General features: G+C 51.7%; 1 protein-coding gene across 11 annotated transcripts in view; it reads right to left on the minus strand.

The window, feature by feature from the left end:
* Nucleotides 1-371: 371 nt before the first annotated feature.
* TRAK1 (trafficking kinesin protein 1) overlaps nucleotides 372-26,780 on the minus strand; it is a 111,447-nt gene continuing 85,038 nt past the window's right edge. For 4 of the 11 annotated variants that reach the window (XM_028107173.2, XM_028107167.2, XM_028107174.2 and 1 more), the window contains exons 11-16: nucleotides 24,288-24,364; nucleotides 22,610-22,846; nucleotides 21,265-21,581; nucleotides 14,349-14,696; nucleotides 6,142-6,244; nucleotides 372-3,194 (exon numbers count right to left, since the gene is read on the minus strand). In XM_028107173.2, the coding sequence (XP_027962974.1) occupies nucleotides 2,396-3,194; nucleotides 6,142-6,244; nucleotides 14,349-14,696; nucleotides 21,265-21,581; nucleotides 22,610-22,846; nucleotides 24,288-24,364 (1,881 nt within the window). In that variant the 3' untranslated portion in view covers nucleotides 372-2,395. Of the gene's footprint in view, nucleotides 3,195-6,141; nucleotides 6,245-14,193; nucleotides 14,697-20,935; nucleotides 21,582-22,609; nucleotides 22,847-24,287; nucleotides 24,365-26,780 lie in introns of those variants that run through there. The other 7 variants (XM_028107169.2, XM_028107176.2, XM_088026551.1 and 4 more) reach the window with 4 other exon arrangements.

Raw genomic sequence — 26,780 nt, forward strand, 5'->3', positions numbered from 1 at the left:
TGAGCCACTCCAGATGCCCCTCAAAACTTTCTTAACACAACTCTGTGGAGGGCAATCTGGTAACTGTGAGATGTGCTCACATATGTGAAAGATCAAATACATGCCAACATTTTTCGTTACAGTGTTGTGTTAGAAAAGGCCAGAAGGAACTCCATGTGTCGCCACAGGGCACTGGTCCACAGGAGTGTGAATGTATTCACCGTGGGTATGTATGCATGGTGGAACAGGGCACAGCCCTGAAAAGTAGGGAAGATCTTTGGATTCCAACTGGACAGGTGTCTAAGGGACATTTACTCTTCCAGAAGAGCTGAATAGCTTTACGACTCACATAAATGAAAAAGACAAAAATGAAACACGAGCCAGAATCCCCGTGTGGTTTCCATCACTTGAACTTCTTTTATTGATATTCATTAGAGAATAAAATTGTATCGGTTTTTTTTGATGCATAACAACACACTCTGTTGGTAGTGGTTGCACAAGGTTGATCATGAACTATACTAAATACTGCAACCTCCGAATTGCTGATTTTTTACACTGGTATTTCCTTTGTGGTGATGGGTAGCTCCTTTCTGAATACATATAGTGGTCCGTTCAGTTCGTGGTTTCCATATGCCTTTGTTATTCTACCTACTGCCTTAAAATACATTCAAATACAAAGAATTTCCTTGCAGTGAGTGCACACATACAACCACAAGGGGAACTGAAACTAATGAACCAACCCCCTCGTGTTCTGAGAATAAATAATCTAAAAGGGTGGGACTGAAGCTTGCTCCTTTGAGACATTCTCAAAGAGTCTTCAGTGGGCACGTTTACACTCAGCTGGACACATTTTTGCGGGGGTGGGAGGGGGGTCGGGGAACAGGGATGGCAACGTGACAATTTCATCTGCATACGATGTCACCCGGAACAAAGGACCAGGGAGCACTGTGCCGGGCAGTGCAGCCCTCAGGTAGGAATAAATAAGTTACCTGCTTGGAGTGGAAGGCCACAGACACACTGTGACCAGGGCTGGAGAGAACAGCACACACACACACACAATAAATAAAAGTTCAAAACGGTCAGTGACAGCAACAGGACCAGGCTCCCCCGTTCATTTCTGGTTCTTCCCATGAGCACCTCTATTTGATTTCCTAGGGATAAAGAGTGGGCACACGGAGACCAAGGTTTTGGGGGGAGCGGGTGGGGGAGAACATCTTGTTGTGACCACTCTGTCCTGAAACACGAGAGCAAGCTGTGGGGGCACCGACTGTGTGCGTGGAGACCACGTCCGTGCCAGCACACGGGCCAGCCTCGGACGCCGCAGCGAGGACCAGAACCAACAGGATGCCCAAGCCGCACTGCTCTCGTGAACCAGTCTGGTATTGCATTAGGTGGGTGGTTCTGTTTACTTTTCCCACTGACACATTCCATCCACGCCTTTTTCCCCTGCCCGCCCTCCCCCCGCCACCCCGTTCCTTTTCATCCTATTGTGAAAATTGTCTTGGGTCTGGTCTTAATTTGGTTTGTGACCCTGGGTCCCCAAACTCCACTGCTATCTCACTAGCCACCGGGCATGCGTGAAACCTATTTCCGTGGCCCAGAGCCACAGAGAGAACAGAGACTGTGACTTTCCATCTAGTACCATTACTTCCCTGCCTATAAAAAAATGGAAAAAATAAGACCTCACACAGAACACAGCGGGAGTGTCGATACATTCTTTCAGGCCATACCTCTGGCCTGACGACCAGGGACAGGACATCGAAGGGTGATTTGGGTTGAAGGCGTGGAAAGAAAAAGTCACACCTCAGAAAAGAAGTGACTCTCCACTGAAGCAGAGGAGGGAAGGTCTGGAGGCAGAGAAGGAAGAACAGCCCTGCCATCCTGGAAGTGACATCAGCTGCTCGGTGGCTGCAGTGGCCGCAGACAGAGGCTCCCGCTGTGCCCACCCAGCGACACCAGCCGGCAGAGGCCTCGCCCCCCCACCCCGGGCCGCGTGCCAGCTCACCACATGCGGCACTGGGAGCCAGCCGCGGATTCACGGGTTTCCTATCCATGGGATAAGAACACCCTTGGGAGTTTCAGTGCTTCTTGAAGGAGAGGAGGAGGCGAACAGGACACCCGGCCACCCCCCTGCCCTCGGGCTAGCACAGGTGCAGTCCCGGTAAGAGCAGGGATGATGCTGGGGCCCCTCCCGCACGATGGGGAGAAAGGGCAGGTGGATACAAGGTCCGCAAGTCCTATGTACACTTTACAAAGTCTCCACTCTTCCCCCATTAGGCACGAGGTTGATTTGTCTAGCTCCAGAGGGGAGGGACGGAGGAGGAAAGAGGGAGTGCTCGTGGCGGGGGCGGGCAGGGAAGAGAGGGAGGCAGGAGCAAGCCTGGTCTCCTCCAGGGGAAGGACCCCCCTCCCCTCCTCACCGTAAGCTAGTTTGTTTGGGGAGCTTAGCACCCATCAAGATGCCCGAGGTGAGAGTCACAGGGGCTTTCATCTGCATGCTGGACCCCACCATGGTGGGGAAGCTGCGGTTCCTCCGGATGCCGCTGTTGAGCTGCAGTCCGCCCATGGCCCTGGTGACAGCGGGGCACCCGAGGGGCAGGCCCTCGGGGACCAGGCCGCCAGGGACGAGGGCCTGGGCGGGGCCTGCAGGCCCACAGAGGAGAGGTCCCTGATCCTCAGTCAAGGTGGGGACGTGGGCTCGCCCTGAGTTCACCACTTTGGCCACGCCAAACCTCCTGACTTTGTCCACGAGGTTGAGGTTGGAGACAGACACGTCTGTCTGGCTCTCACTGCTCCGGACGTTCTTCTTCTCCCTCACTTCCCTCAGGATGGAGCTGGCCGGCTTGGAGGCCAGGAAGTTGTCATAGGGAGGGCTCGTGCACTTGAACTCAAAGGAGGGCGGGGAGGACGTGGGCGTCTGCATAGGCGAGTTGGGTGGGGTGGAGGGGATCACAGCCATCCTGGGGGTGTAGGAGTGCAGGAGGGAGCCCCGGCCGGCCCTGTCCCAGCTCTGAGGATCATACACAGCCGCGGAAATGCCCCGCTCCTTCAGCAGCCACACCAGCCCCAGAGACGTGCTCATGGTGGTCGTGGACTCACGGATGTTAGTGAAGGATTCAGCCAGGCTCAGTCTCCGTGGAGTGCATGGGGTGGCCACCGGCGTGGACTTCAAGTGACTGGCGCTGCCACAAGCTGGAGTTGGAGCCGAGTTAAGGCTGACAAGGAAAGACAAGAGGTCATTTGTCAGCAAAAGCCCACAAGCACCCGGAAAGGTTTGCGGCCAGTCTCCTGCTGGGGTGCAGGGAGGGCTCCCCCAGCCCAGGCTCCCCAGATGCCTCCTTCCCTGTCTGTTCCTCCCTCCTACCCAAGAGGGCCCTAGGTTCCCTTGCATGGGGGCATGGTTTAAAGTTGACAAGCTGCACGTTGATTCCCTTGTCTCGGCCCCAGAGGGCAGGGATAACTGTCCCCTTTGCAGGTGAGGCAAGTCAGACTCGGAGGTTAGGTGGCTAGTCAATGTCACACTCATCTATTAACTGGAAGACCCAGGATTTGAGCCCAAGTCTGAGGGCTCAGGCCTCAGGGATGGGGGTTGGGGGGAGCCCCTCAGGAGACAGGCTTCCTTTCCCTACCAAATGTACTCAAATTTCAGCGTTCCTTCCTAACGACTACTTCCCTGAGGCAAGAAGTTAACCAGGACTATGAGATCTGACAGCTCATCTCAGGAATGGCCCCAGCAGGTAGGACCCTTGGGTGATGGGGGGGCGGGGGAGGGCAGAGGCTGACGGCATGCGTCACGTCAGCAGCAGACCCCAGCCTCCTGACTCCCACTGTAGACTTCCCTCCGTGCCACGCTACCCCTTCGTCCTCCTCCCATGGTTGCTGAGTCCACCTCAGGGGGTGGAGATGTGGGGTCAGCGGCAGCCACGTCATGTGTCATCAGGCCTCTATCTGTGGCGCGATCTAGAAAAGGCTCATGGGATGTATGAAACGTGCGTCATCAAAGGAAAGCAGGAAGATTCCTTCATCTACTCCTGCCAGGCTGGCTGAGGACCCAGTATGTTCCAGAAGCTGGGGTCCCACAGTAACGGGAGTTATGACAAAATAGTTCAACTGGTGCTGCAGGGGCAAAGGCATTGCTGTCTGCTTAAAAAACAGGAAAGGCCCTCTCTTAACAGCTGGTACAGGGATGGGGCTGGGAGGCCACACAGGCACAAAGGCCCTTCGTGGCTGCTGGATGAACCGCCAAGGGCAAAGCAGCATACCCTTCCCCTTATAGTCTTGTGAGCCCTGCCCTGCTACCCACCCAAGGACATGGCAGGGGCTGCAGGTGCCCTTTGGAGCAGCCAGCTGGGCGATCCCCAAGAGCTGGGGGACCCTCTGTCCCCAGCCTGGCAGGGGGAGGGCCAGATACCTGGGGCAAGACACCAACCAGGGGAACGGGCAGGAAGGGGCCTCCCACCGTGGGAGGGAAGGTCACAAGCAAGTTCGAGCTAAGGCATCCTTTGGTTCCTTGCCACTGGCTGGTCAGCACAGGGCGAGAAACCCGGAACAGGTCCACCTCATGCAAGCTCAGGGGTGGGGATGCTGGTGGGGCAGGAGCACTCAGAGAAACACGAGATTAGAAGCCACAGCAGATTCCTAAGGTTAAAAAGTGGGTTCTTCAAAAGGCACAGGTGGGATTCGACAAAACTGGGCTACAGCAACAGAGGACAAGAACAGCCTGGACTCAAAAATCTTGTTTACAGGGCCATTCTTGGGGAGATCTGTGATTTTGTGTCAGGCAGCCGCTCCTTCAAACTCACACAAAAAGCCTTCTCTCGCTACTGACTGCCCAGGCCTTTGCCGTCCCTGACAAGAGATGGGGACAGGTGTGCTGGTTGGCGTCCTATGGCTTCAGGCAGGAGAGCACTGGGCACCAGCCTCTCCCAGGGGAAGCTCTTATCACACGATGAAAACACAGAGCTCTTCCAACGCAGAGCCCTGGGGGGTGCTCGGGGGGGCTGGGGGTGGGGGAGGGGGAGGGGGAGGGGGATGCCGGCTTCTCCAGAGGCAGGAAGGAGACAGAGAAGACAAGCTAACGTTTAGATTCCCTTTCTGCCGAGAACTTCCGTTAGGCCCATATTAGTGCTGGCACTCGGCTCAACTGAGCATTTAGAGGGGTTAGGGGTATCCACTGTCAAGGCCACGTTAGCCAGGCACAACCACAGAGACACATCCACGCCTAAGTCCTGGGTTAGTGGCGGCCACGCGTGCACACACAGCTCCTTCCAGGAGGCCCTGCCCGGGCAGGCACCGCTGACAGTGTGCTCACCCCCTGCCTCGCCTGTGGGCTCACTCTCTGCCCTACATCTCCTCTCAGCTCAACAGGGCATAGGGCCGCTTCGTCGTCCTCCTCACATGACCTGTGGAGAATTATTCATAGTTTAAGGGGCTCCCTGGGGCGGCTGCTCCCTCCGGGGGCCCTGCTCGCCTCCCTCCCTTTCTGCGTTACCTGCCATTCACCCCAGCATCTTGCTCGACTGCACCAGAAACAGCTGAGGGGGCCACTTCACCATTTTGCCCTTCCACTGGAAGCCAAGTGGACCACCCCACGCCATCCAAGTCCTCTTGCCAGATGGTGCCAACCTCTATCACTTCTTGAAGGCACCAAAGGGAAACAGACCGTGCTGGGCACACGGTTCAGTCTTCGGGTTTTATCATTTCAGTCATTATCAGGCGGCTGTGGTGCATGGTTCCTGCGGTCTATTCCAGAGGCACCAGGGGCTTCCACAGGGCTCAGTAACTCCATTCTGTGAAGGAACTCCATGCTCTACTGACAAACTTGGGGACAAAATGCCAGCAACCTTGGCCTTACCGCCTGTGGTACTGTCAGCTTCAGCTGGTTAAGGACGGACCTAAGAATCTTCCGTGGCCAATGAAAAAGGCAACTATAGGTAGGTCCAGGTCTGTCTCTGTGGTGGATCTGAATCAACAGGGGCCTCAAGTCAAGAGGAAAGATGGGACCCCAAACAGGTGACAGACAGCAAGTGCTACAGGATACCTCAGCTGGCCAGAGTTGGTTTCGAATGAGCCTCTCTACTTGACTTTCCTTGACAGCGAGTCTTGCGGGGAGTGCCCCAACTTCACCGCATCCTTACCCACCCCGGGGCCTGGGTCCCTTACCTTGGCGTGACCCGTGTGAGCTCGTCTGAAGGATGCAGGATGCGGCATGTGGTGAAGGTGAAGGTGGAGTTGGTCTGTGACATGCACTTCCCAGGGTGGTGCGCTACATTGGGAGGGGAACAAAACATATTCCTTGCATCCAAGTAAACCCATGAGAAAAGTCAAATTCCAGCATGGCTCTCAACGGACGTAAGAAGCAATGAGCTACCTTGTTAACTGGATCTGGGCAAGGAAGGTGTAATGCAAATGTTCTGGATCGAAGGTGGTCTTTCAAAAATAACCACACTTTTGAGCACTGGCATGCAGTGCATCGAATTCCAGCTTCCGACCCAATCCAAACAAGGTTCCCCATCAGTGTTCTTTGGCCAGTAGTGGATCCAGTTTGAGGAGCTAATGAGCCCTTGGGGGTAATTTGGTTTCCCTCCTCAGGGGTCAGAATCGGCTTCCTTCTTGTGGTGCTTCACCCTTTTCACTGGCAAACAGGTGCCAAGTTCTGCCAAGAAGAGGGGAGAGGTGGGGGGTGGGGAGGGGCCTTGCCACCTGGAAACTGGGCAAGGCTCGCATGGCTCCCTTTCCAGAGTACACGAAAAGGGGCTTGGGGAAGCTGGCTCCACTACTGTCTGTCGGTGATGGGCAGGGTGGGAGATGGGGCCTCAGCTGCCTCAGCAACAGGGGGTAAGACTCCCAGAGCCCGGGGCTGTTTTCAGCCCTAGGATCAGGTGTGGTCTGATGCACTCTAGTGCATACAGCCCCTGTCCCCCAGGCCACTTCCTTGGCATCTCTGGAATGTCTGATTTCTAAAGAAAATAAGACAGCCACAAGCTGTCCTCAATTTATTTCCTTTTAAAGCTCTAAAGAGCTGTTGTTCAGGCAGCTGAAGACTATGATTTGGAGCAAAGTAAATCACAGAAGCGTTAAGACTATGCATCAAGAAGCTGGCAAACGGTAAAGTAAGGAGTGAGATAGTCTACGGGAGACATCATGATTGTAGAGATCACCCTCATTCATAACTCAAATGCAAAAAAAAAAAAGAAAGAAAAGAAAAAAAGGAAAAAGGGGGGGGAAAGATGCTGCTCTGAATAGCATGCACAGTGAGGTATTGGGACAACCCCACCCACCCACCCCACCCCACCCCCTGCAGCAGTTCAGCCCCCAGAGACCTCTTGGGGGAAACACATTTGGTTCTCAGATGCCATGAGCACTCTGAAGATTCAGAAGGCTGTGAACTAGAATCTTCTAGCTCATTATGGCAATTTTTCTCTTGGATTTTACAAAAAAGGAAAAGGAAAACAAAACAGAAGAGACTGGTGCCCTAAACCTACAGATCCACACACAGCCAACTGTGTCTTTAAAAAACAAAAACAAAAACAAAAACAAAACCCAGCAACCAGATGAAACAAAAAATGTCCGAGACAGGCAAACTGAAGGCAGGCAGGACAAAGGCAGAGCACAAAAATGGTGGCAGCGACTAGAGGTGCAATGTAAGACTGCTTTGCCCCGATTACTATGGTCCAACCCATCTCTCTGGATCCAGGCAGGTGCCCGTAGTCCCTGGCGTGGCAGCCAGCACCCTGGCCACCAGAGCAAACTCTCAACCACAGGGAGCGCCGGGCACAGCAGGAAGGGGGAAAAAAACACACATGAAAACAGCCTTTATGAATCTTTCTCAACCAATAAATGGGATGGCTTAGGGACTCAGGCAACTGGAAAACTGCTGCAAACAAAACAAAAATGGAATAAGCTATGAAGAAAAGGCAACCGAACAATCACGATTCTCTGACTGCAATAAGGTCTAGCAACAAAAGCAACAAAAGGCCTGAGAGAAGCATCCCAAATAACCAGCATGAGGGGTTATTTGGCGGGGGGGGGGGGGGGGGGGGGAGAAAAAGGCAGTAAAGAGAGGTAACTAAGACAAAACAGTGGAAAGAGTGAAACTTAAATCAAAGGCAAGGCTGGATTTAAAATTAGAGGAGTGTAGCCCCTTTCAATACATGGCCAGGATATCGAATCAAAAGGTCCCAAAGGCCCACTCCTCCTCCACCCCATCACACATGGGATCTTTGAGTGCAACAGGTAGCACGAGATGGACATTTTAGAGACGCGGTGGCATTAGCAGAAGCAAAACCCATCTGACGCAAATGGGTTTTGGGGATAGGAAAAGGCTGCTAAAATTCAGAAGTCATCATTCCCCGGAAGCCACGGATAGGAAGATCAACAGGAATCAAGAGCGCCAAGTCAGAGGTTCGGCCCCTCCGCAATACCACTGGGACGCCTGGCCCCGCCAGCTCTCTGCGTGTCACCATTGCCTGCCGGGCTGCTGCGGTGCTTCCCTTCCTTGGGACACAATACAGAGACAGTGAGTCGCCCCAGGCCCCCTGTGCTCACTGCCCAGCAGCTACGGGCTAATTCCTAAAGCCCTGCCTGCAGGAGAGCAATTTCTCCAAGCAAGATGCACAGGATGCCTTCTCCTCAGCAGAGACAGGAAGCTCGTGGTGAGGGCTCCCTACTCAAGTCCCCCGTCCCCACAGTGCACCAAAGCCCTGCCTCATGTGCTGTGTGGTCTCCTCCTGCTGCCCACTCAGGGCCTCCAAGGGACGGGGTTTCTTGGATTTAATGCTCTGACTTCCTACTTCAATCCCCCGGACTATGGTGGCCCCACAGTGTTGCAAGGAGAGAGTATTAAACGGGTTAGAGTATTCACACTGGAAAGGGCTTCCATCAAGCATCCCCTAATCCTACATTTTTTAAGTTTTTTAAAATTTTATTATTTTTATCTGTTCCTTTTCCACCAGGTTCTGACACTGGTACAAACTCCGAATCTATCAAAGAGAACCTATAAACTTAGTTATTCCTTGATTATTCAAGATCTTCTGAGTTGGTGAACTACATACAGGTGGCTAGCGCGCACATTTTTTTTTTTTTTTTTCTGAACACAGGCCGCCTGCAGGCACATCCCTTCAGCTAGGTGCAGGTGGGGCATAGGAGGGCTTTCGACGGACAAGGGTCACCCTGCTCACTTGCTCTCTGATCTGACCCTGTGTGCTTTCTGCCTGGCTCAGGTGCACTTGGTAAATGCACAAGGGCTGTGCTCCTCTGGGGGGCACAGGGTGCCCGGTACTGACTGGAAACTGGGTGCTTGGGATCCTGCTGCTGCAGCCAGTCACGGGGGTGCCCTGAGAGGGCCCACAGTCTCCAGTGAGCTGGGGCTTCCTCCCTGGATGGCCCTGAGACTATACTGGAGGTTATCTGCAAGTGTGCTGTGCAGATCTGGGTGATCGCTGCTCAGTGGGATGCTCGGGCCTCCAGAGGAGATGGGCAGGAAAGCCCCCTGCTCTAGTTGTGAGGAGAGACAAGGAGCACAGACAAGGTGGGGTTGCTCTGGTGGGGACCTGAAGCCCGACCAAGACTCTACCAGCCTCTCCCACCCAAGTGATGTGATTGGTATATACCAACTCATGCATTTCAGTCAATCCCAATGGCACTTTCCATCCCCCATCCACAGGCAGGCTGGTAACTTAACATGCTGGGGAGAACAGAAACTCGCCCCTCTAAAGGCCATCGTGGCACCCAGTCCTTCAAAGAGCCCCCACGTGAACCCACACAGATGCCAAAGAGCATGCCTGCTCCCAGAGGTTTCTAAGGGGAGTTGTGAAATACACACCTGTACGAGGCTGCTTCAAAGGGGCCCTCTGAGGACGGAGAAACCTGGCCACACCACACCCCCAAGCCATGTTTTTGCTAACATAAATAACTTCTTAAAAGTCAAAATTACAAACACCAATCCAAATCTTGGAAAAAGAGGACTTTGTGATGCACTGAACACGTTTCCAGAGTCTCTTACCGCTTTTCACGGGAAGCGGTCAAATCCATGTGAAATGAACAGAATGCCGGACAATTTCCTTTTCTTAACTTGAACACTTAGGGTGAAGCTGCGGTCACACCATTTGGATCTGCTTTGCCATTTCTACGAACTCATTAGCTGACACACACACACACACACACGCACGCACACACGCACACATATCTTCTCCCCACCCCCTTCCCTTCCCCCACCAGTTCCGGAAGCTGCCACCACATCAACAGTGGTACCCACGGGCCGGCCTTTTATATCCAAGCCAAACCAAACCCACTGAAAAGAGAAGCCACTGTCCATCCAGTTTAAAGGCGTGGCTTGAACTAAGACCATCCATACCTTTTCTTGTCTTTTTGTTTTGACCTTTTGACTAGCTTCTAATGACTTCGTTACTTTTTGTTCAAAGAGTAATCACGTTGTGGGGGGGGGCGGGGTGCCTGTCACTGCCCCGCTAAGTGCTTTCCAAGCCAGTTCAGGAGCGCGCTTCCCCCACCAGCCTCTAGGCGGTGCCGCTGGACCCCCTCACCCCATCCCAGCGCTCCCTCCTCCACTGAGAAGTGTCTGCTGCTGGAGCACACTCCTCAGTGGTCCACAGGGGTGCTCCTAGAGCACAGGAGGGCCCTCCTGTGGTTTTCAGAGGTGAGGATGCCATCAAGAGAGCGCTCCCAAAAAGGGGGCTTGTTCAGGACATTGTCAGCAGGGTTGACTCCAGCTGTTGGTTTGGGAGGAGCCAATGACCTCTCTTCATTCATTTTTCCACTTCCAGGTTTCGGTTGGCCTGTTTTGCTCTGGTTTTATAGGTATCCTGAGGCAAGGGCATGGGGGCTTCCTTAGCATCGCCTAACACAGGTGGGTGTGAGCAGACCATCTGCCCTGTGCACAAGGACCGAACTCCTGTAACCACTCTAGAACGAGGGCTGGGTTGGAAAGTCTTCCCATCAGAGCGGGACTGCGTGGTCAACTCTCCGTGGAGACAAATATGAACCTGTCCTACACCTGAGGGTCTATGAATCAGAGGGATCGGGCTTTCCTTCCAGACCCATCAGGCCCTCACGGCCCACTCTCCCTCAGGACCCACTTGGGGTCCTGGGACAGCAGAAAGTACAGGACATGGCAGTAGGGCTCTGCTCCAACCCGCTCCTGGCCCACACAGGTGCTGGAGAAATACTCTGCCGGCCCCACTGGCCCTCTGGCTCCTTTCCTCCACAAGCTCTTCCTTCTCTTGCCTTGCTCAGTAGCCACTCCTGAACAGAACCTGGACCTATGTATCAAGTAAGGATGCTATAAAAGAAGCTAATTCCTGGCCTTTGCCAGTGGGCTTGGCGGGGGAGGGGGGGGGCGGGGAACAGGTCCATGTGCTGCAGCTTCAGGGGATTTTTCAAGGGCTATTTGACCAAATGTGATTTTTGCCTTCAACACCTACTTTTGCACCTTAGCCCCAATGACACAGCTCCACTGTGGGGCCACTGCCAGACAGGCAGCTGTGATTGCTAGGAGCCTGTTTTCAGGCACTTCCGCCCCCCGCCCCACCCCCGCGAGTGGCCCTCATAGGTATGCGTATGAAAATAAACGGACCTTTGCTTTCTTCTATGTTGCTCTAATCCTACTTCCTTCTCCCCTATAAGGATCCCGGCGTCCACGATAACCCAACTAAACTGTCCAACCAACCATCTACTAGCGTAACTGTATGACTTTAAAACACTGATCTTAATCCTTCCCCACATGCTGGCTCTTCCCTCCGCATAAATACCTAAACTTCAGAACATGGACAGTACAAGATCATGACTACTTCTGATAAATTGCCCTTTCTATGTGAGTTAGTATGTAAAAGTCACTGAAAAGTAAAACTATAATCTAAAAGTTGTTTTTAAAAAATCCATTTTAATCATCTAAATTATTTACAAATATAGAAACAAGGAGTCATGCTTTTTAAGACATGGGATTATAAAAATCAGCAAATAATGATATAATACATTAAAATATATGGACTTTTTTTTTCAGTACTCAGAACTTTTTCTCCATGAGCTAACAGGTTCTAGACAAAAGCGCCTAATATTCAAGTCTCCCCAGTTTCCTCCCAGAGTGTCAGTTGCAAGAAAAAAGGCTAAACCTTTTTCTGTCTTCAAAGTTCCTCCCTACACAGTATTCCCAGATGGCAGCTTCTGGGAATGTGCTATCTGGCAAGAGAAAAGCCTAAACATCAAGGGTGGACTGAGGCGGACCAGACCAGCCTGGATACAAATCCCAAGACAGACAATGCCCCCGCCCTCCCTGCTGAAGCTTGTCTATTTACCTGTGACTCCAGGATTATGTACATAGTGCATATCTATGCACTATTATGGGTCTTGGGGGTGATTTACTTAGAGTGACATGTTTCTTACCTTCCAGTAATCAAAAGGGTCCTGTTACTCCCAATACGAAAAAAAAAAGAGCCAAATCACTGTTCACACCGATCCCCTCTGTGCTGAGCTTTTAACAAGTCTGACCTAGAACGAGCCCAAAAGAACTCTTGTCTTAAATGATCAGGCCCTTCCTAAGTTACCTTCAGCAATCTACAGAACTCTTTTTGATCACATACTTCCAACCTGGGGCTCCTCTAAGCTTCAACTCTAGATTGGTGTGCCTCTCCTCCAAGTTGCCAAGATGAATTTGCTGCAGGTTTTGAGGAAGGAGGGAAGAAGCAATAAATATGTCTTTGTTTATGGTAAGGAAAGTGGTCAGGATTTATGTCATAATTGGTCTCTCCCTCTGACCTCTGAGGGAAGTTCTTAGCTGACTTGACTGATGAGTTTTATTCCTTCTGTACAACTTTTTGAAGACACACCTAATGGTGCTACTTTAAACTTATAGCATTCACCTTCTGGTCCACCTGTAGGACTGCAGGGAGGGGTCATCACACTTGACATGATTCCTACCCTTTCAGTCACAAAACTCAGCAGACACTGTGTTTCCCGTACCACTGTCTGCCTTCCAGAAGGACAGTGGTGCCGAGAACAAAGGGAAGTAACGATACCACAGCTGGTTTCCCTTTAAGTGTGAAAGATATTAAATAAAACATATTTTCATTCACTTGCAAGCTTAATCTGGTAACTTAATTGCTAAAAAATAAATCAACAAACCGTAAGCTTATGTGCTAAACCAATCCTTTTTACTTGGTGGTATCTCTAAAGTTTACGTCAAAGAAAAAAGGAAAGTTGGCCCCAAATAAAGTCCCTTGCCACAGGCATCCGAACTTAGGCTGGGAGGCGCCCTCATGCACCTCAGCTCTCTCCTGCCCTGTCCTTCACCGGAGTGTTGCGGCCTTCATGAACGAAAGTTAAGAATCACAAAGATGCGTGTCCTCTCCTCAAGTCTAGTGACTCCGAGATGCCATCAGCATGACAGCATTGGGTGAATTCATCTTTTTCTGCGTCTCTGCCCTGATCCCACGAGAGAGCTTCCTTGTCTTCTCAGCACTGCAGCCGGGGGACCCAGGAAGTCTGAGGCAAGTGGTAACCACATAACCTTTGTGGTCCCAGGGCCCCAAGCCCAAACCATTTCACCCCAGTGACACCTAGGGTGTAATTCTGCAAACTCATGATCCCATCTTTAATGGGGTAGCAGGGGTGGGTGATCGGCTAGAGCTCTTCCCCTGATTCATCTGGGGTCCTGTCTCTGGAAAAGCTTACTGACATACTCCTTGGGTTTGTTGGAGTTAAGGAGTATTGCTAAAACACTTTGGGAAAACTCCACTTTGAACACATGTGTAAGCTGGAAAGAAAATGCATATACCTTGATTGAAGTTAGAAATGTGAAAAGGCCGATCTATCCCAGTGTTGTCTGAAATCCTGAACACTTTCTGGGCTTCTTCCTATTTCGACACTCCTCAGAGGTAACAGATTCTCTCCTTCACTCTCTTGAGCGATCCAGCACTCCTGATTTCCCCTTAAAATGCCCAACTCTGCTCAGCTCAGTTTGGAAATCACTGCGGGACTCGGGAACCTGCCCCCCTGCCCCCAGCCTCAGGGAGAGACCCATAGCAGGAACAGGGGAGCTGACGTGCGGGGCGGGGTGGGGGGCAACAAGCCACTTCTTTTTAGCAGCCTTTCCTGCTCCCTGGTCAGGAGCCCTGGTGGGCCATGCACCTCCAAGATGGGCAGGGAGCTACACCCATTCGTTACACCACGGGGGCATCGGACTCTGCGTTAAAAAACAACCGCGTGATGGGAATGCTTTAATCATCACCCACACAGACGAGCGGAAGCTACAGACAGAGAGCCACTACGGATGGTGCTCGGAACAGAGGTGAGAATGGCCCGGAACTCGGCCTCCGGTAAAGATGCCAGGTTTACAGGACTTATCGAGGTGCCCTCACCAGACCCCTCCTCCTCCTCCTCCTCCTCCTCGGCCGCTGGCGGCTCCTGCATCTCCTCTGGGCAAGCCTGAGGCCGGCGCGGGTAACTTCTGCTGCCTGAGCCAGTCACGCGTGCTCGGGACCCCTCACCTGAGGTCTCTGGGTGCTGAACTGGCGTGGAGGTAGCTAGGCCCGGGAGGGAAATGTGGTCACCTGTGTCGTCTTCCTCAAAGTCGTTAAGGCAGTACACTTCGTCCAGGTCAACGTCCAGTGTCCGGAAGCCCTTGGTGACCACCCCAGGCCGGGGGTCCAGGATGCCCCCGAGGTGGGGCTGGGCCAGCTGCTGCCAGTGGTGAAGGGTGGCAGAGCCTTGCAGGAGAAAGCGCAGAGAGGGAGGGGGGACAGGGAGAAGAGACGGTTAGGATGGAGGCCTGAGCCGATGGCTGTCACCACCCCCGAAGTGTGGAACCCGACCCCTGGTAGGATCTGAGCCCGGCAGGTGAACTCTGGGAGGGACGCTGGCAGAGGGGTCCCGGCCACGGGCCACTGTGCCACAGGGGCTGATACTTCGCCACACCTGGGAGGACCACCCATTCGGGGAATCCCAAACAAATCTTTTTACGAAGCAAGACTAGTGCCATCTGGTGGGGCAAGGATGTTTGGTGACAAACTACTTTAGTCAAGTGAGGTCAATCCCCAAACCCAACACCGTACCAACGTAGGAAGAGCAGGGGAAAGATAAGCAAGACAAGTAAAACAAGGGGGTGTCTGGGTACTGACTCTGTGCCAAGCACCCATGGCTGGGGACAGGGAAAGACCCAAGCTGAGGCAGCATAAGACAATGTGGAACCGACCCCGGGACGCACGACATGAGACAAGCAAAAGGAAATGAGAGTCGCATGCATGACTGTCGCCTCCTTTACTTATGAGGGTTTCTGTTTTCTGGCAGCAACCCCGAGGCGCTGCAGGTTTGGGAGAGGGAATGGTGCTAGCCAGGTGTGATCGATGAGCACGTAAGTCCACACAGAGGTCTGAAGCAGAGGAGATCTCAGTGACACCAGACCCCGGGGCTCAGATGACATCATGCAAGGTCTGTAATAACACCGGAGTGTGTCCCCGAGGACCTTGAGGGCATCACGGCGGCTCACAGAGAGAAGCATCCCAAGAATGAGTATGCTTTGCAAACCAGGCTTGAGAAGCAGATTTACGGAGGGACACCTCAGAACCTTCAGTCTGTTGCTGTGTCCTGGGATTCTGCCCAGTCCATTTGCCAGAGCAACCCTTTCTTCCCTTCAGGACACTTCTCACACCTCACATGGCCCAGGGATGACAGCCCGTGAGGCTGGGCGTCTGTCCCCAATCTACAGATGAATTAGTTAGCCACACAAATGCCTACCCTACACTTAAGAGAGAGACTTTGAGAGCAGTTCTCAGGCGTGGGAAAGCAGGGGCCTTCCCACACAAATGCCTCCTGGTTACCGCTGGTTTACCAAGGGCGGCCTCTGTCAGGCAGGCAAGAACCCCTCTGGGCCGCCCTGTTGGAGAGGGGAGCCAGGGATGCCAGGAGCCAGCAGCTCAGGGTCAAGAGAAGAGAGAAGGAAATGGTGGCAGGTGTTGGGGTCAGGGACCGGTCCAGGAACGTGAGTGAGATGCAGAGAACCCCCTCAACAGGAGCTCCCGACCCTCTGGTGTGCCCAGTCAGTGCGCGGCCCCCAACACACCGCCGGGAAGGAGCGTCCAGGGCAATCCCAGCCAACGAGTCTTGAAGGCATTTTGTAAGTGGGCAATTTCACATCCACTTTAAAGAGAAACGCTGTACACGCTGCCAGTACATGTTTAGGGAAGTCCCCAGACACCCACTTGGAGGTCTGTCCCAGTTTTAAGTGTGCGCAAGTACAACCTACTTCACCTGAATCTACTGCATATAAATAGCAAATATTCTACATGCAAAAGAAACGCAGTAATAAAGAGGTCCGTACGACAAAAGAGCATCACATACTGTTCTCTCACGAGGTGCTCAGATGCTTCTAGAGCCGCGGTTCTCAACCAGGGATGATCCTGCCCCACACGGGACATCTGGTAAACCAACGGAGACATTGTTGGTTGTCACCACTGTGGGGAAAGAGGGAGTGCTAATGGCACCGAGCGGGCAGAGTCAGGGGTGCTGCACCCCATGATGCCCAGGGCAGCCCCCTCACCACAGAATGATCCGGCCCCAGGTGTCAGCAGGGCTGAGACTGAGAAACCCTGACCTAGAGCTGTGGTCCTCTATTCTCGGATCTCTGGAGAATCCGGAGGAGCTCACGTGCAAGCAGCAGCGTGCAGAACCGACCAGGGCTTGGCAGACGTGCTCAGGGCAGCTCATGGGATCCTGGGGCCGGGGTGCCATAGGATCATTTTTTTTTAAGCTACCCTGTATCGAACGGGTCTGTGTAACAGCTTGTGTTACATCAACTCCTAGCTCAGAAGCACCCAATGAGGGGACTGAGGTTCCCTGAAGTTAGACAATTTTCCCAAGTCCCTGAGTAGTGGTGGCGCTGAAGGCCAGGCTCCTCGAGTGAGTTCACACCGCCTGCCCCCCTGCAAAGTTCGCAGGCCTGTAAACAAGCAAGGACCTCAGTGCTCCAGCTGGGAACCCACACTAAGTGAGAAGCATCGATGGTGGGCAGTAGAAGTTCTAGGTGGCCGTCCAAGGCCAGCCAGGAGGCACACACACTGTGGCGAATGGGATTTCTCAAGCCACCCCTGGAGAACCCCATTCATGATCCATAATGAGCTCCCTATTCGTGTGTTCACTGGATGCCCAGGCACATTCCTGGCAAAAACACTGCACTGGGGAGAAGACTTAACAAGACACCGTGACATCCAGCTTGGGACGCACATGCTGGTCTGAGGAGGATGATGACAAATCCCTACGTACGGTGTGGCCACATCACCTCTACTTGTGGAAGGGGAGGAAAGGGAAAGTTGACAGACACTGGCAAGTGAAGAACCATGTCCGGAAGTGCCAGAGGTCCTCACCCTTCCGAAGGGCGCGGAGGTGTTTACCATGCCCTGGGAAAGAAGTCAGGGAGGCTGGAGGTCTGGGCCCAGACACCAGTCCCATGGGCCTCCATCCTCCCTCTGTTCAGCAGACTGCCCTCATCTCTCCCCACCCCGGGCATGGGCCCGACAGAGAAACGAGGCTACAGGGGGTTTGCTGTTTGGAGTTCAAGGTGCTACAGAAGTACATGGGCTTATCTGCCTTCCCTGAACACGCAGAGCCAAGATTACAATGGAGAGATTATGCTGAAAGATGCATGGTACTTGGATTTTACCCCCGCCTTGGGCATCCCTTACTCAGGTAGGACAGCCAACCTTTACTGAGCAGTAACCAGGTATCGGGCACCCCTCTAAGAGGCCTATACTTAGTCACTCAATCATTACGATAACCCCGTTGTCCTCATTTTACAGGTGAGGAAACTGAGCACAGGGAGGTCAGGTAACTTGCCAGAGGTTGCATGGCTCGTAAATGGCTAGTCTAGGATTCAAACCCACGCTGTCCAAACTCCAGTGTCCAACCTCTTAACCATATACACCTTCTCTGGGCCAGCAGTGAGGGGCCCTCCTGGGTGTGTGTCTCAGAAATCAGGCCAGTAACACACCCAGCTGGCTTTTACAATCCCCATACCTTTGCAGTCTTCCGTCCTGCAAAAGTTGACTATGGGTGAAAGCCCCCACAGCCCTGTTATTGAGTTATATCAGGCTGTGGGGCTCAGACCATTTCTGTTCCCAACTGGTTCTAAGGCCCCAGGAGGGTTTCCCGGGTCCAGCACCCAAGGAAAACAGCCTACACCGCACTCCCTCCCCCTGCCACTGCCTGGACTGCCACGTAGGAATCCTACTGATCTCCTGGCTGCCTAAGGTTCTGTCTTTGATACAAAATGGAGCACAGATCAAAAATTAAATAGGAACAGCATCTTATTCAGCCTTGGCTGCCTCTTTCCCATCTCTACACCCTACCACCCCCTACCCCCACCCCGCTGGCCTGGCTTCCTTTATTTGTCAAGCACAAAAGGAGAGAATCACTGCACTAAGCGCTACCTCCCATTACCAGCCCCTGCCTCCCCTCCATGCGAGAATGAGGCTGGGGTCAGGGAAAGAGGAAGCTTTGCGTTCCTAGTTGGCACCAAGATGAAGCTCTATGAAACAAGGGTAGGGACAGAAGGGAACAGTTATGGTTACCACGCCTTTCCCTGTTTGCTTTCCTTTCACATCTCACTGTTCTAACTAAAAGCTGTGATATCATCAAAGGAGAAGAAAACCAAATCCATTTATGTCAGAGGAGTATCCGGGGCTTAAAAGTTTAGAACTAACCTGCTGGACAATGTCTAGCTTAGCTGAGAAGTATATGCTTTCCCCTAATTACATATGAACTTACTGAGAAATACCATTTTGGTTTTAATTAATCATGGGGTGGGGGGGATATTACCGGATTCATCTCTCTTCTAGTCTGAAAAGTTTTGTTTGCTCTTGGCCTGCTTAAAACTCCTAAGGTAAGATGAAGAGACAAGAGTGCTAATCTTCTTAAACACCAAGCCCAGCTATTTTGGCTGACACCAATAAGCAGATCCCAAGATGCATTAAATAGGTAAGGGAGACACAGACGAAGACCCAGATTGGCTATCTGCTATGATCCCAGCCAACACTCTCCAGAAACCTCACCCCAGGTACATTTGCCTGAGCCACTGAAGATCAAGGGAGTCCTATTAGCTTCTGAGGGGCCAGTGGAAAAGGATGATATAAGAACATGGCCCCAGCACAATGCTGGTTCAGGTTCTCAACACTGGCAAGGCCACCCTTTAGACCTGAGCTGCTGGAACAGGGCAAGTGCGGGGAACCTAAGTTTTAATTAGCACCTATTAGGTACCAGGCATAATCACATTTACTCCTCACAATTTTGTGTGGCAGATGTAAGCCTTACCTCACAAGTAAGGGAAACGGGGCTCAAAAGGCTAACTTATCTACTGCCACAGTTTGAGCTGCACTGAATCCAGTGTCAGGCAGACTTCTGTGTCAGCACTCCATCTTGTCAAATTAAACAAAGTAATAAACAAAAAAATTGTGGCGGTAAGGAAGAAAGAAAATATTGGTTGTATCTGAAATTGCTGAGAAGTCAGAGAACTACAAAATGGAGGCGAGGGATCGCTATCATGAGGATGCATCACAGTCCGTAGTGATATGACATGACTTCTTAACGGTGGTGATTTAGCTTCCCGGTGAGCAGGATACTTTAGATGAAACTGATCTAGCAAATCTCATGGGATTTCCTCTTATTCTATTAACACAAAAAATATCGCTAAGTCATTAGATTAAAAGAAAAAAAGACGAATTGGTTGAAATAAATTTTTAAAAATCTCTTCCTGTAATATGCTTGGAAAATGAATCCAAAGACATATTCTTAGATGATCTAATGGAACACAAAGTTAAATACAGAAATCAGACGAAATAGAGATGATAAATTCCAATGAGCTTGAAGAGACAAAGGAGAAAAAAAGAAAAGAAAGGCAGAAAGTAAAATTGCAGAAATGGAAGATTTTATTGAAAGAAAAACAGACATAATTATGGATCAGGAAACAATCACCAAGCTCACAACTGAATAAACAATTAAAAAAAGAACGAGCCATCCCTTTTCTGAAATCTAATAAGGGCCTAAATTAATACAATTAAAAAATAATCATGAAGAAAGAACGTCAGCCCACCCTCTTCCTTCCTCTGGAGGCTACGGGACCCAGCATGTCTTGGGTCTTTAACAAGCACACCCTCATTTTACACCACACATTCTCAACAGGGATAATACTGCCCCCAAAGGGTTGAAAACAGGTTCTTCTGGGGTAAAAAGAATCCTACTCTTTTTAGGCAGAGAGCAAAGCTATGACCCATCAACAGTGTATTTGTGGTATTAAATTGCGGGAACGAGTAACTGAGAATATATGTCTACAATGACTCCTTAAGAATACAGGTCTAACACAGGAAATACAGCCTTACAGAAATTCTGATTTGACTTTGCACCAGAAATGTAATACAGAATTCTAAAATACCTTCTCAAACTCACATGGGTTTCCAAACTAAAGGAGTCAAAAGTGAAAAATACAAACCCTCGGTGGCTCTTGACAGGGTAAGTGGGTAAGTAAAAGGAAGACATTTTATAATGCCTGGAAGAAAAAGCAAAAAACAGAAAAGAATTTTTCCAGGAGTTTAACCATCTGGGGTGTCCTGGCACTAAAAAGTAAACTACCCCTGGGAAAGGCAGGCTTGAGGAGGTACAGAACTCATTCGCCTCCGCGACTACCCTCTTCCCGGTCCCCAGACCGTAGAGGTCTGGGCATCTTGCTCAGAACCCAGGGCACTGGAAGAAAGCCGCACTCTCTTTACTGGAAGATCGAAGCAAAACATGTGAGCCCATGAACTGCAGATGGCTTTCAGGTGGTTCCTGAAAAAAACAACTTCTAGCATGTGCTCTGCACCCCTCCCTGACACCAACGTTTCTGAGAGGTGACAGCAATAATTCCCTGCGCTTCTCAGACCCCAGGCATGACCTAATTAACTTTCTAGTACGGTAGCAGTACCTCTGCCTCTCAAAAAGATGCTGACTTCTAAGGTTCTAGATGCACAAGAAAGAGAACCAGGGAACTGGCGTGAAGGCGCTCGTTCCTTTCCTTTGGCCTAGCTGGCCGAGGTGAGAGTCGGCCTGCGTGCACACTTCCACACCTGCCCCGGGAGATGGAAGCCCAGGCTGGGCGCCACCGTCAGAGGAACTCAAACCAGCAGCGCGGGAGGCTGTCTCGGAAGAAAAAGGAGTAGGTGTGACAGAGGCTGCCTGCTTGCTGGTGGTGGATCAGGGACCACAGGCGGTCGCCGAGGAGGGCCGAGAGGGGCCGAGGCCCCCGGGGATCACCTTCCAGAGGCTTCACGATCTGGAGTTTCTCGGGCAGGTAGGAGCGGCTGCTGAAGGACATGCCCGAGAAGCCGGTGAACTCGGAGAAGCGCGAATGGGTGCCGAGGGACATGATGCTCTCCGTGGGCGTGAGGGAGCCGCTGAGCAGCTCGCCCTTCTCCGCCAGCTCCCTAAGCTTCCGCTCCTGCTCCTCCTCGAAGAACCTCCGCTCCGACAGGTAGTTCTCCCGGCGGAGGGACAGCCGCCGCAGCGCCGTCTCCAGGTCGTGGGAGCCCGGGGTGCCCGGCGTCCCGGGCTTCTTGCTCCGCTCAGCGTTCCTGCGAGGAGGGAGACGGGGCTGAGCGTGGCGCACCCTGCAGCGGGCGCAGTGCAGGGTGCACGGTGCGAGGGAGGCCTTACTGCTAGGTGGCCATGGGTGGACATGTTTCCTGGTGGCCGCAGGATTTTTGCTAGGGAAGCCAACAAGGCAAGCAGCAGAAATTTAGGCAAAAATGGGGAGGTAAATGCCTGCCCGGGAGAACTAGTTCCTCTGGTGGGTGTCTTGCTGGGTAGCGGGGAGAGCATTAAGGTGCAAAGAAAATTGGCACATACTATGTAAAAAAATCCGTCCCTAGCAACATCTCCCTCCTGAGCCCTCAGGAAGACGACTTCTTCAGGCTGCAGGTCATAGTTACCAGAAGGGCCACTGGTTCAAGAGGCATTTCTCTTTCCTCTTGAATTGAAAGAGCTGTTCTGATCAAGCTGTTTCCCCTCTGACCCAGTCCGTCAGAAGAACCAATTTCATTGTCACAGAAAAAAGCTGTACAACACAGCTGAGGTCATGTGTGTGTGCGTGCATGTGTGGAGGGCTTCAGGACAAAGAGGGACTGCCCGCCCCCCCTCCCCCCCCCGCTGAGGAGGCCCCACTGCAGGGACAGGAGGTGTGATGTGCACCTGCAGGGGGCCCTGCACCCCACCTTTAGCAGCAAACTAGATTCTGGTCACAAGACAGAGCCTGAGTCCTCCTCAGCCTTTCAAACACCCAAGCTACAGAGGGGTCCCTGAAACGAATGTCTATTCTGTAGCCCAACAGTGAAGATTAATCACAGAAAAAATACTCATTCATCCTCCCCTTCAGCATTTGACGGAAAAGCAGACTTCCTATCATACCTCCTTACACTGGTGAAAATAGCAGAATCAAGAATGAGTGTAAACTCAGAGGGCTAGCAAAACAGATGACAGACCGAAAGGTCTATGCTTTTCAGGCGATTCTTTGTCAGCCCCCCTCTTCTGATGTCCGAACCTATCCTCCATCCACACTACCTGTCTCCCAAACCCAAAGATTACAAACTCCCAGCTGGCTCACCCCAGGTCAGCTGACTCTGCTTCCAGGATGATGCTGTTGGTCTTGTTGTCCAGGACGACGTTGCCAACGTCACTGCCATAGAAGCTGGACCGGGGGGTGCTGACGCAGCTGGACAGGAGGGAGTTCACGGCTGAGGACTGGTTGGAGCCGGGGATGTTCATGGGGGATGGGGTCAGAGACCTCTGCTTGACGACCTGGTTGATGTTTCTCACCGTCTCAAAGACTCGCTTCTGGTGACTGGGGGGAGGAGGGGAGGGAATGCACAACATCCATGAATAAACAAATGCAGGAATGACCGTGGAGTTCAGCCCTCCAGAAACGACCATCCAAGGAGCCAAAAGGCTACTGGCCCACGCGAGCCCCCAGGCAACCTGCCATCCCCTGCCTTCCGTGTGCTGGTTGAAACTCAAGAGACTCAATGCCCACTGAATTCCGGGCCCTAATTCGCGGTTGTGTCCTACAGGTGAAGCTAGCAAGATGATACTGCTTTTCTCTCCCTGAGGCTTGACCCACAAATACAAATACTTAAGTAGGGCTTTGGTCTCCCGGCTACTTTTCCTCTTTCACGATGGTCACTAGAATGCAAAGTCCAAGAGGGCAGTGTTCCCTGCTCAGCACATAACAGGGCTCCATAAATATCTGTAGAATGAGTATTTGTTGACTGTTCATATATATATAAAAAAGCAAGACAAAGTCTTACACTTCAGTAATGAGACGATAAATACCACAGGAATCTTTTTTAAAAATTGCTATTTCTAAGAGTGGAACTTCCCTTTGATGCTCATTTGTTCTTTTTTTTTTTTTAAGAGGAAGAGAGACAGAGAGAGAGAGAGGGAGCGCACATGAGCAGAGGCAGAGGGAGAAGGAGAGAAAGAGAGAGAATCCCGAGCAGGCTCCGTGCCCAGTGCAGAGCCCAACATGGGGCTCGATCTCACGACCCTGAGATCATGACCTGAGCTGAAATCAAGAGTCGGTCGCTTAACCAACTGAGCCTCCCAGGCATCCCCTCATTTGTTCCTTTTTCAGGAGACAAAGGTAGGCACGTTGCTATAACAGCCATGTTCTTCTGGGATGCATAGGGCTTCACACACGCACTGAGGCTCGGGGACTCTGGTCACACCCAGGATCCCATTTCAGTTCTGGCTGTGGGCTTTGGGTACAGAAAATACACAATGAAATTGGAGCCACACGTTCCTTAGAAACTCGGGGCAGGCCTAGCACAAGGTCTCATGTTAGGAAGAGAGTTGGTAGAGGCCAATATCCATAAACGTATCCAGAAAGGAAGCAGAAGCCTTGTGTGCACCCCTCAAAGAGCCCTCTGTATCTCCTACTGCATGCTAGTTTGCTTTTTCTAACAGACAGTAAACATTTTTTAAGTACTGTTTTTCACTGAAAGGAAAGATAAAACCAAGTGGTGGTATCAAGACAGGGCCTGTATTAACAGAGATGGGAAACAGCTCTCCTTACTCAACTTCCTGTAAGTTAATAATATAGCTTTAAAACTCAGGAAGAGGACCTGGGGGATATTATTGGCTGTGTGCTCTTATCTCCCTTAATCTGGACCCAAATCTGTGGAAGGACCACCGTGATCACTGTTGGTGTCTGAAGCCCAAACACTGCTAGTTTTGATGACCACAGGGCATGAGCAGTCTCTGGGAAGCTTAGAACCAGGCCGTACGCGATATCTGGAGACTCAGGTTCTTCCAACTGCAGCTCCTTGCGCATCGTTCCCTCAATCTCTGCTGCCAAGGAGTCCTGAGAAAAGCCAGAAAACACACTGAGTGAGCAGCAACTCAAGTCTCTAGAAGAGGCTCACGGCTGGCTAGCCATACGAGCATCAACTGAGGTCTCAGAGCCTGCAAACCACCCATGCCACTAGGCTTCCAGCATTCATCACCGGGGGAACCCAACTGAGCAATCCCCATGGCGGGTTCTCAATGGAGCAATCCCCAGTGGGCACTGAGTGTACAGCCCCTATACTCCCCTGCAGATGCGGGTCTGAGAGCAAACCCCATGTTCCCTTGGCCACACCACAGAGCTGTGACTCTGCCCACAAGGAGAGGCGGGGAATTTGTGGAGGAGGGGACCTGAGTTGTGAGCACTGTCATCTGAGCCTCTGTTCTGGTGCCGCCCGCCTCCCCTGCAAGGAGAGCTCCTCTCCCCACCAACGACCCATTGCCTGCCCACCTTTAATGACCAGTTCATACCTCGTTTCCACTACTAATCCTTCATTCCTCCCCGAAGAAAGACACCAAACACATGAAGTCCCTGCGAGTTCCCTGAACAGTTAGTTCACTTAGATCTTTCTCTAGTTAGGTTGTGGATTTTGTGGGTCAGGGCAAGGCTGGTCACGGATGACTTCTCCCTTCCCGGATGGCCAGGCCCCTAGCTGAGACTCACCGATACAGACTCCCTGATGAGCGCCCCCCCTCCCCAAATGACCCACCATTCCTCACCCTCTGAGGTAGAGCCTAACAAGCAATCCCACACACTGGCACAGGTCGGTGCCAACAGGAGGACCAGGTGTGTGCAGAAAAGCACCTGCTGGGGCCTCAGAGGAGGACACCACCTACAACAGCCTGAAGGGAAGGGCTTACTGTGCTAACTGAAGACTCCCTGCGATGATCAGGAATGTTCTTTCTGCACTGTCCACTGTGGGAGCCACAGGCCGCAGGTGGCTATTGGGCACCTGAAACATGGCCAATATGACTGAGAACCTGAATTCGCTGTACTAATTTTAACAGACTTAAATTCACATAGCCACTTGTGGCCACTGGATTCCCAGCAGACAGAGCATGGGAACTCCAGAGCACCCACCTCCACAGCCCCACAGTCAGGGAGCAATGCTCCAGGCTAGAAGCTGGAACCAAGTGGGGAGACTTGACAGGAGGTAGCAAGAAGCTGGGTCCATAAAGGGGCTAATGGGCTTGTTTTCAACTATTATTTATAAATATGCAACTTCATTTAGTAATTATGTACAGATTGTCATTCAACATAACCCATGTTGTAAAGGGCTTCCCTGAGTGAGCTTTTTTAGTCAGTTTACTTTTCTTCCTTTTTTTTAAAGATTTTATTTATTTGAGCAAGAGAGAGAGAAACTGAGATAGCAAGAGAGCACAAGGAGGGGGAGGGGCAGAGGGAGAGGGAGAAGCAGGCTCCCCGCTGAGCAGGGAGTCTGATGCAGGGATCGATCCCAGGACCCTGGGATTATGACCTGAGGCGAAGGCAGACACTTAATCGACTGAGCCACCCAGGCGCCCCACCGCTTTACTTCTTACTACTGTAATTCACCATATAGTTTACATTCAGAGTTCTGCACGAGGAAAGGACCTTCATACAACTTAAGAGAGACGACATACCAAACTACTAACTTCAAGGCTGTGCCTGGAGGAGAGAGCAAGCTGGCTCTGTGACTTTTTCTTGGCCCTGAGCCCCCTAGCAGTCTGGGGAAGCCATGGACCCCTTCTCAGAATAGTATCTTTAAGTGAACAAAATAATTAGGACAAAAAGGAAGCCTGATATATTGAACTAGTCACTAGACTATTAATAACAACAATCGTGGTACGGTAACACACAGGATCTGGCTTTGGTCCTGGTAATGACTGCCACCTTGAAGTGGGCCTTAGCACAAAAGGGATTTGGAGACATCTTACAACGGAGAGCGGATGTGATCTCAACTGGTGACCAAGTCACCGGGGTGCTAATATCACTGTGGCTTGTTGCCCACCTTCGTATGAGCAGGAAGCACTGTATACAATTAGGGACTAAGATAAAAGACGTGACCCTCCCTCAAGTTCACGGGTCCCCTGAGTCCTGTCTGGGGATCCCCGATTAGGAGCTCCTGCCACAGACAAGAGAGCTGGCAACGTACTCCTCGGGCAGAAACTGCTACCCACCATTTGACTCAGATTGGGGCGTTCTGCTCCAGAAACACGGGCACAGCACCACTCAGTGCCGCAAATACCTTTAATACATCGCGCACTTTAAAAATAGCCACCTTCAAAAAGTGAGCCGTGCCAACAGCTACAGGAAAAGGCAAGCGAAAGCTCCATTTCAGCAAATACAATAGCTGAGAATCTCTGAAGACGCCCAAATGCCAATTTTCAGTTTGACTTTTCTATGTCATGGCTTTGTTTTAAAACAGCTCTGTTTCTGAGCATGGGGAATGCAG

The sequence above is a fragment of the Eumetopias jubatus genome, unplaced genomic scaffold (assembly GCF_037043125.1).
Source record: "Eumetopias jubatus isolate StellerSeaLion01/CBP00866 unplaced genomic scaffold, mEumJub1_p1.0 scaffold_1, whole genome shotgun sequence".
Taxonomy (NCBI): domain Eukaryota; kingdom Metazoa; phylum Chordata; class Mammalia; order Carnivora; family Otariidae; genus Eumetopias; species Eumetopias jubatus.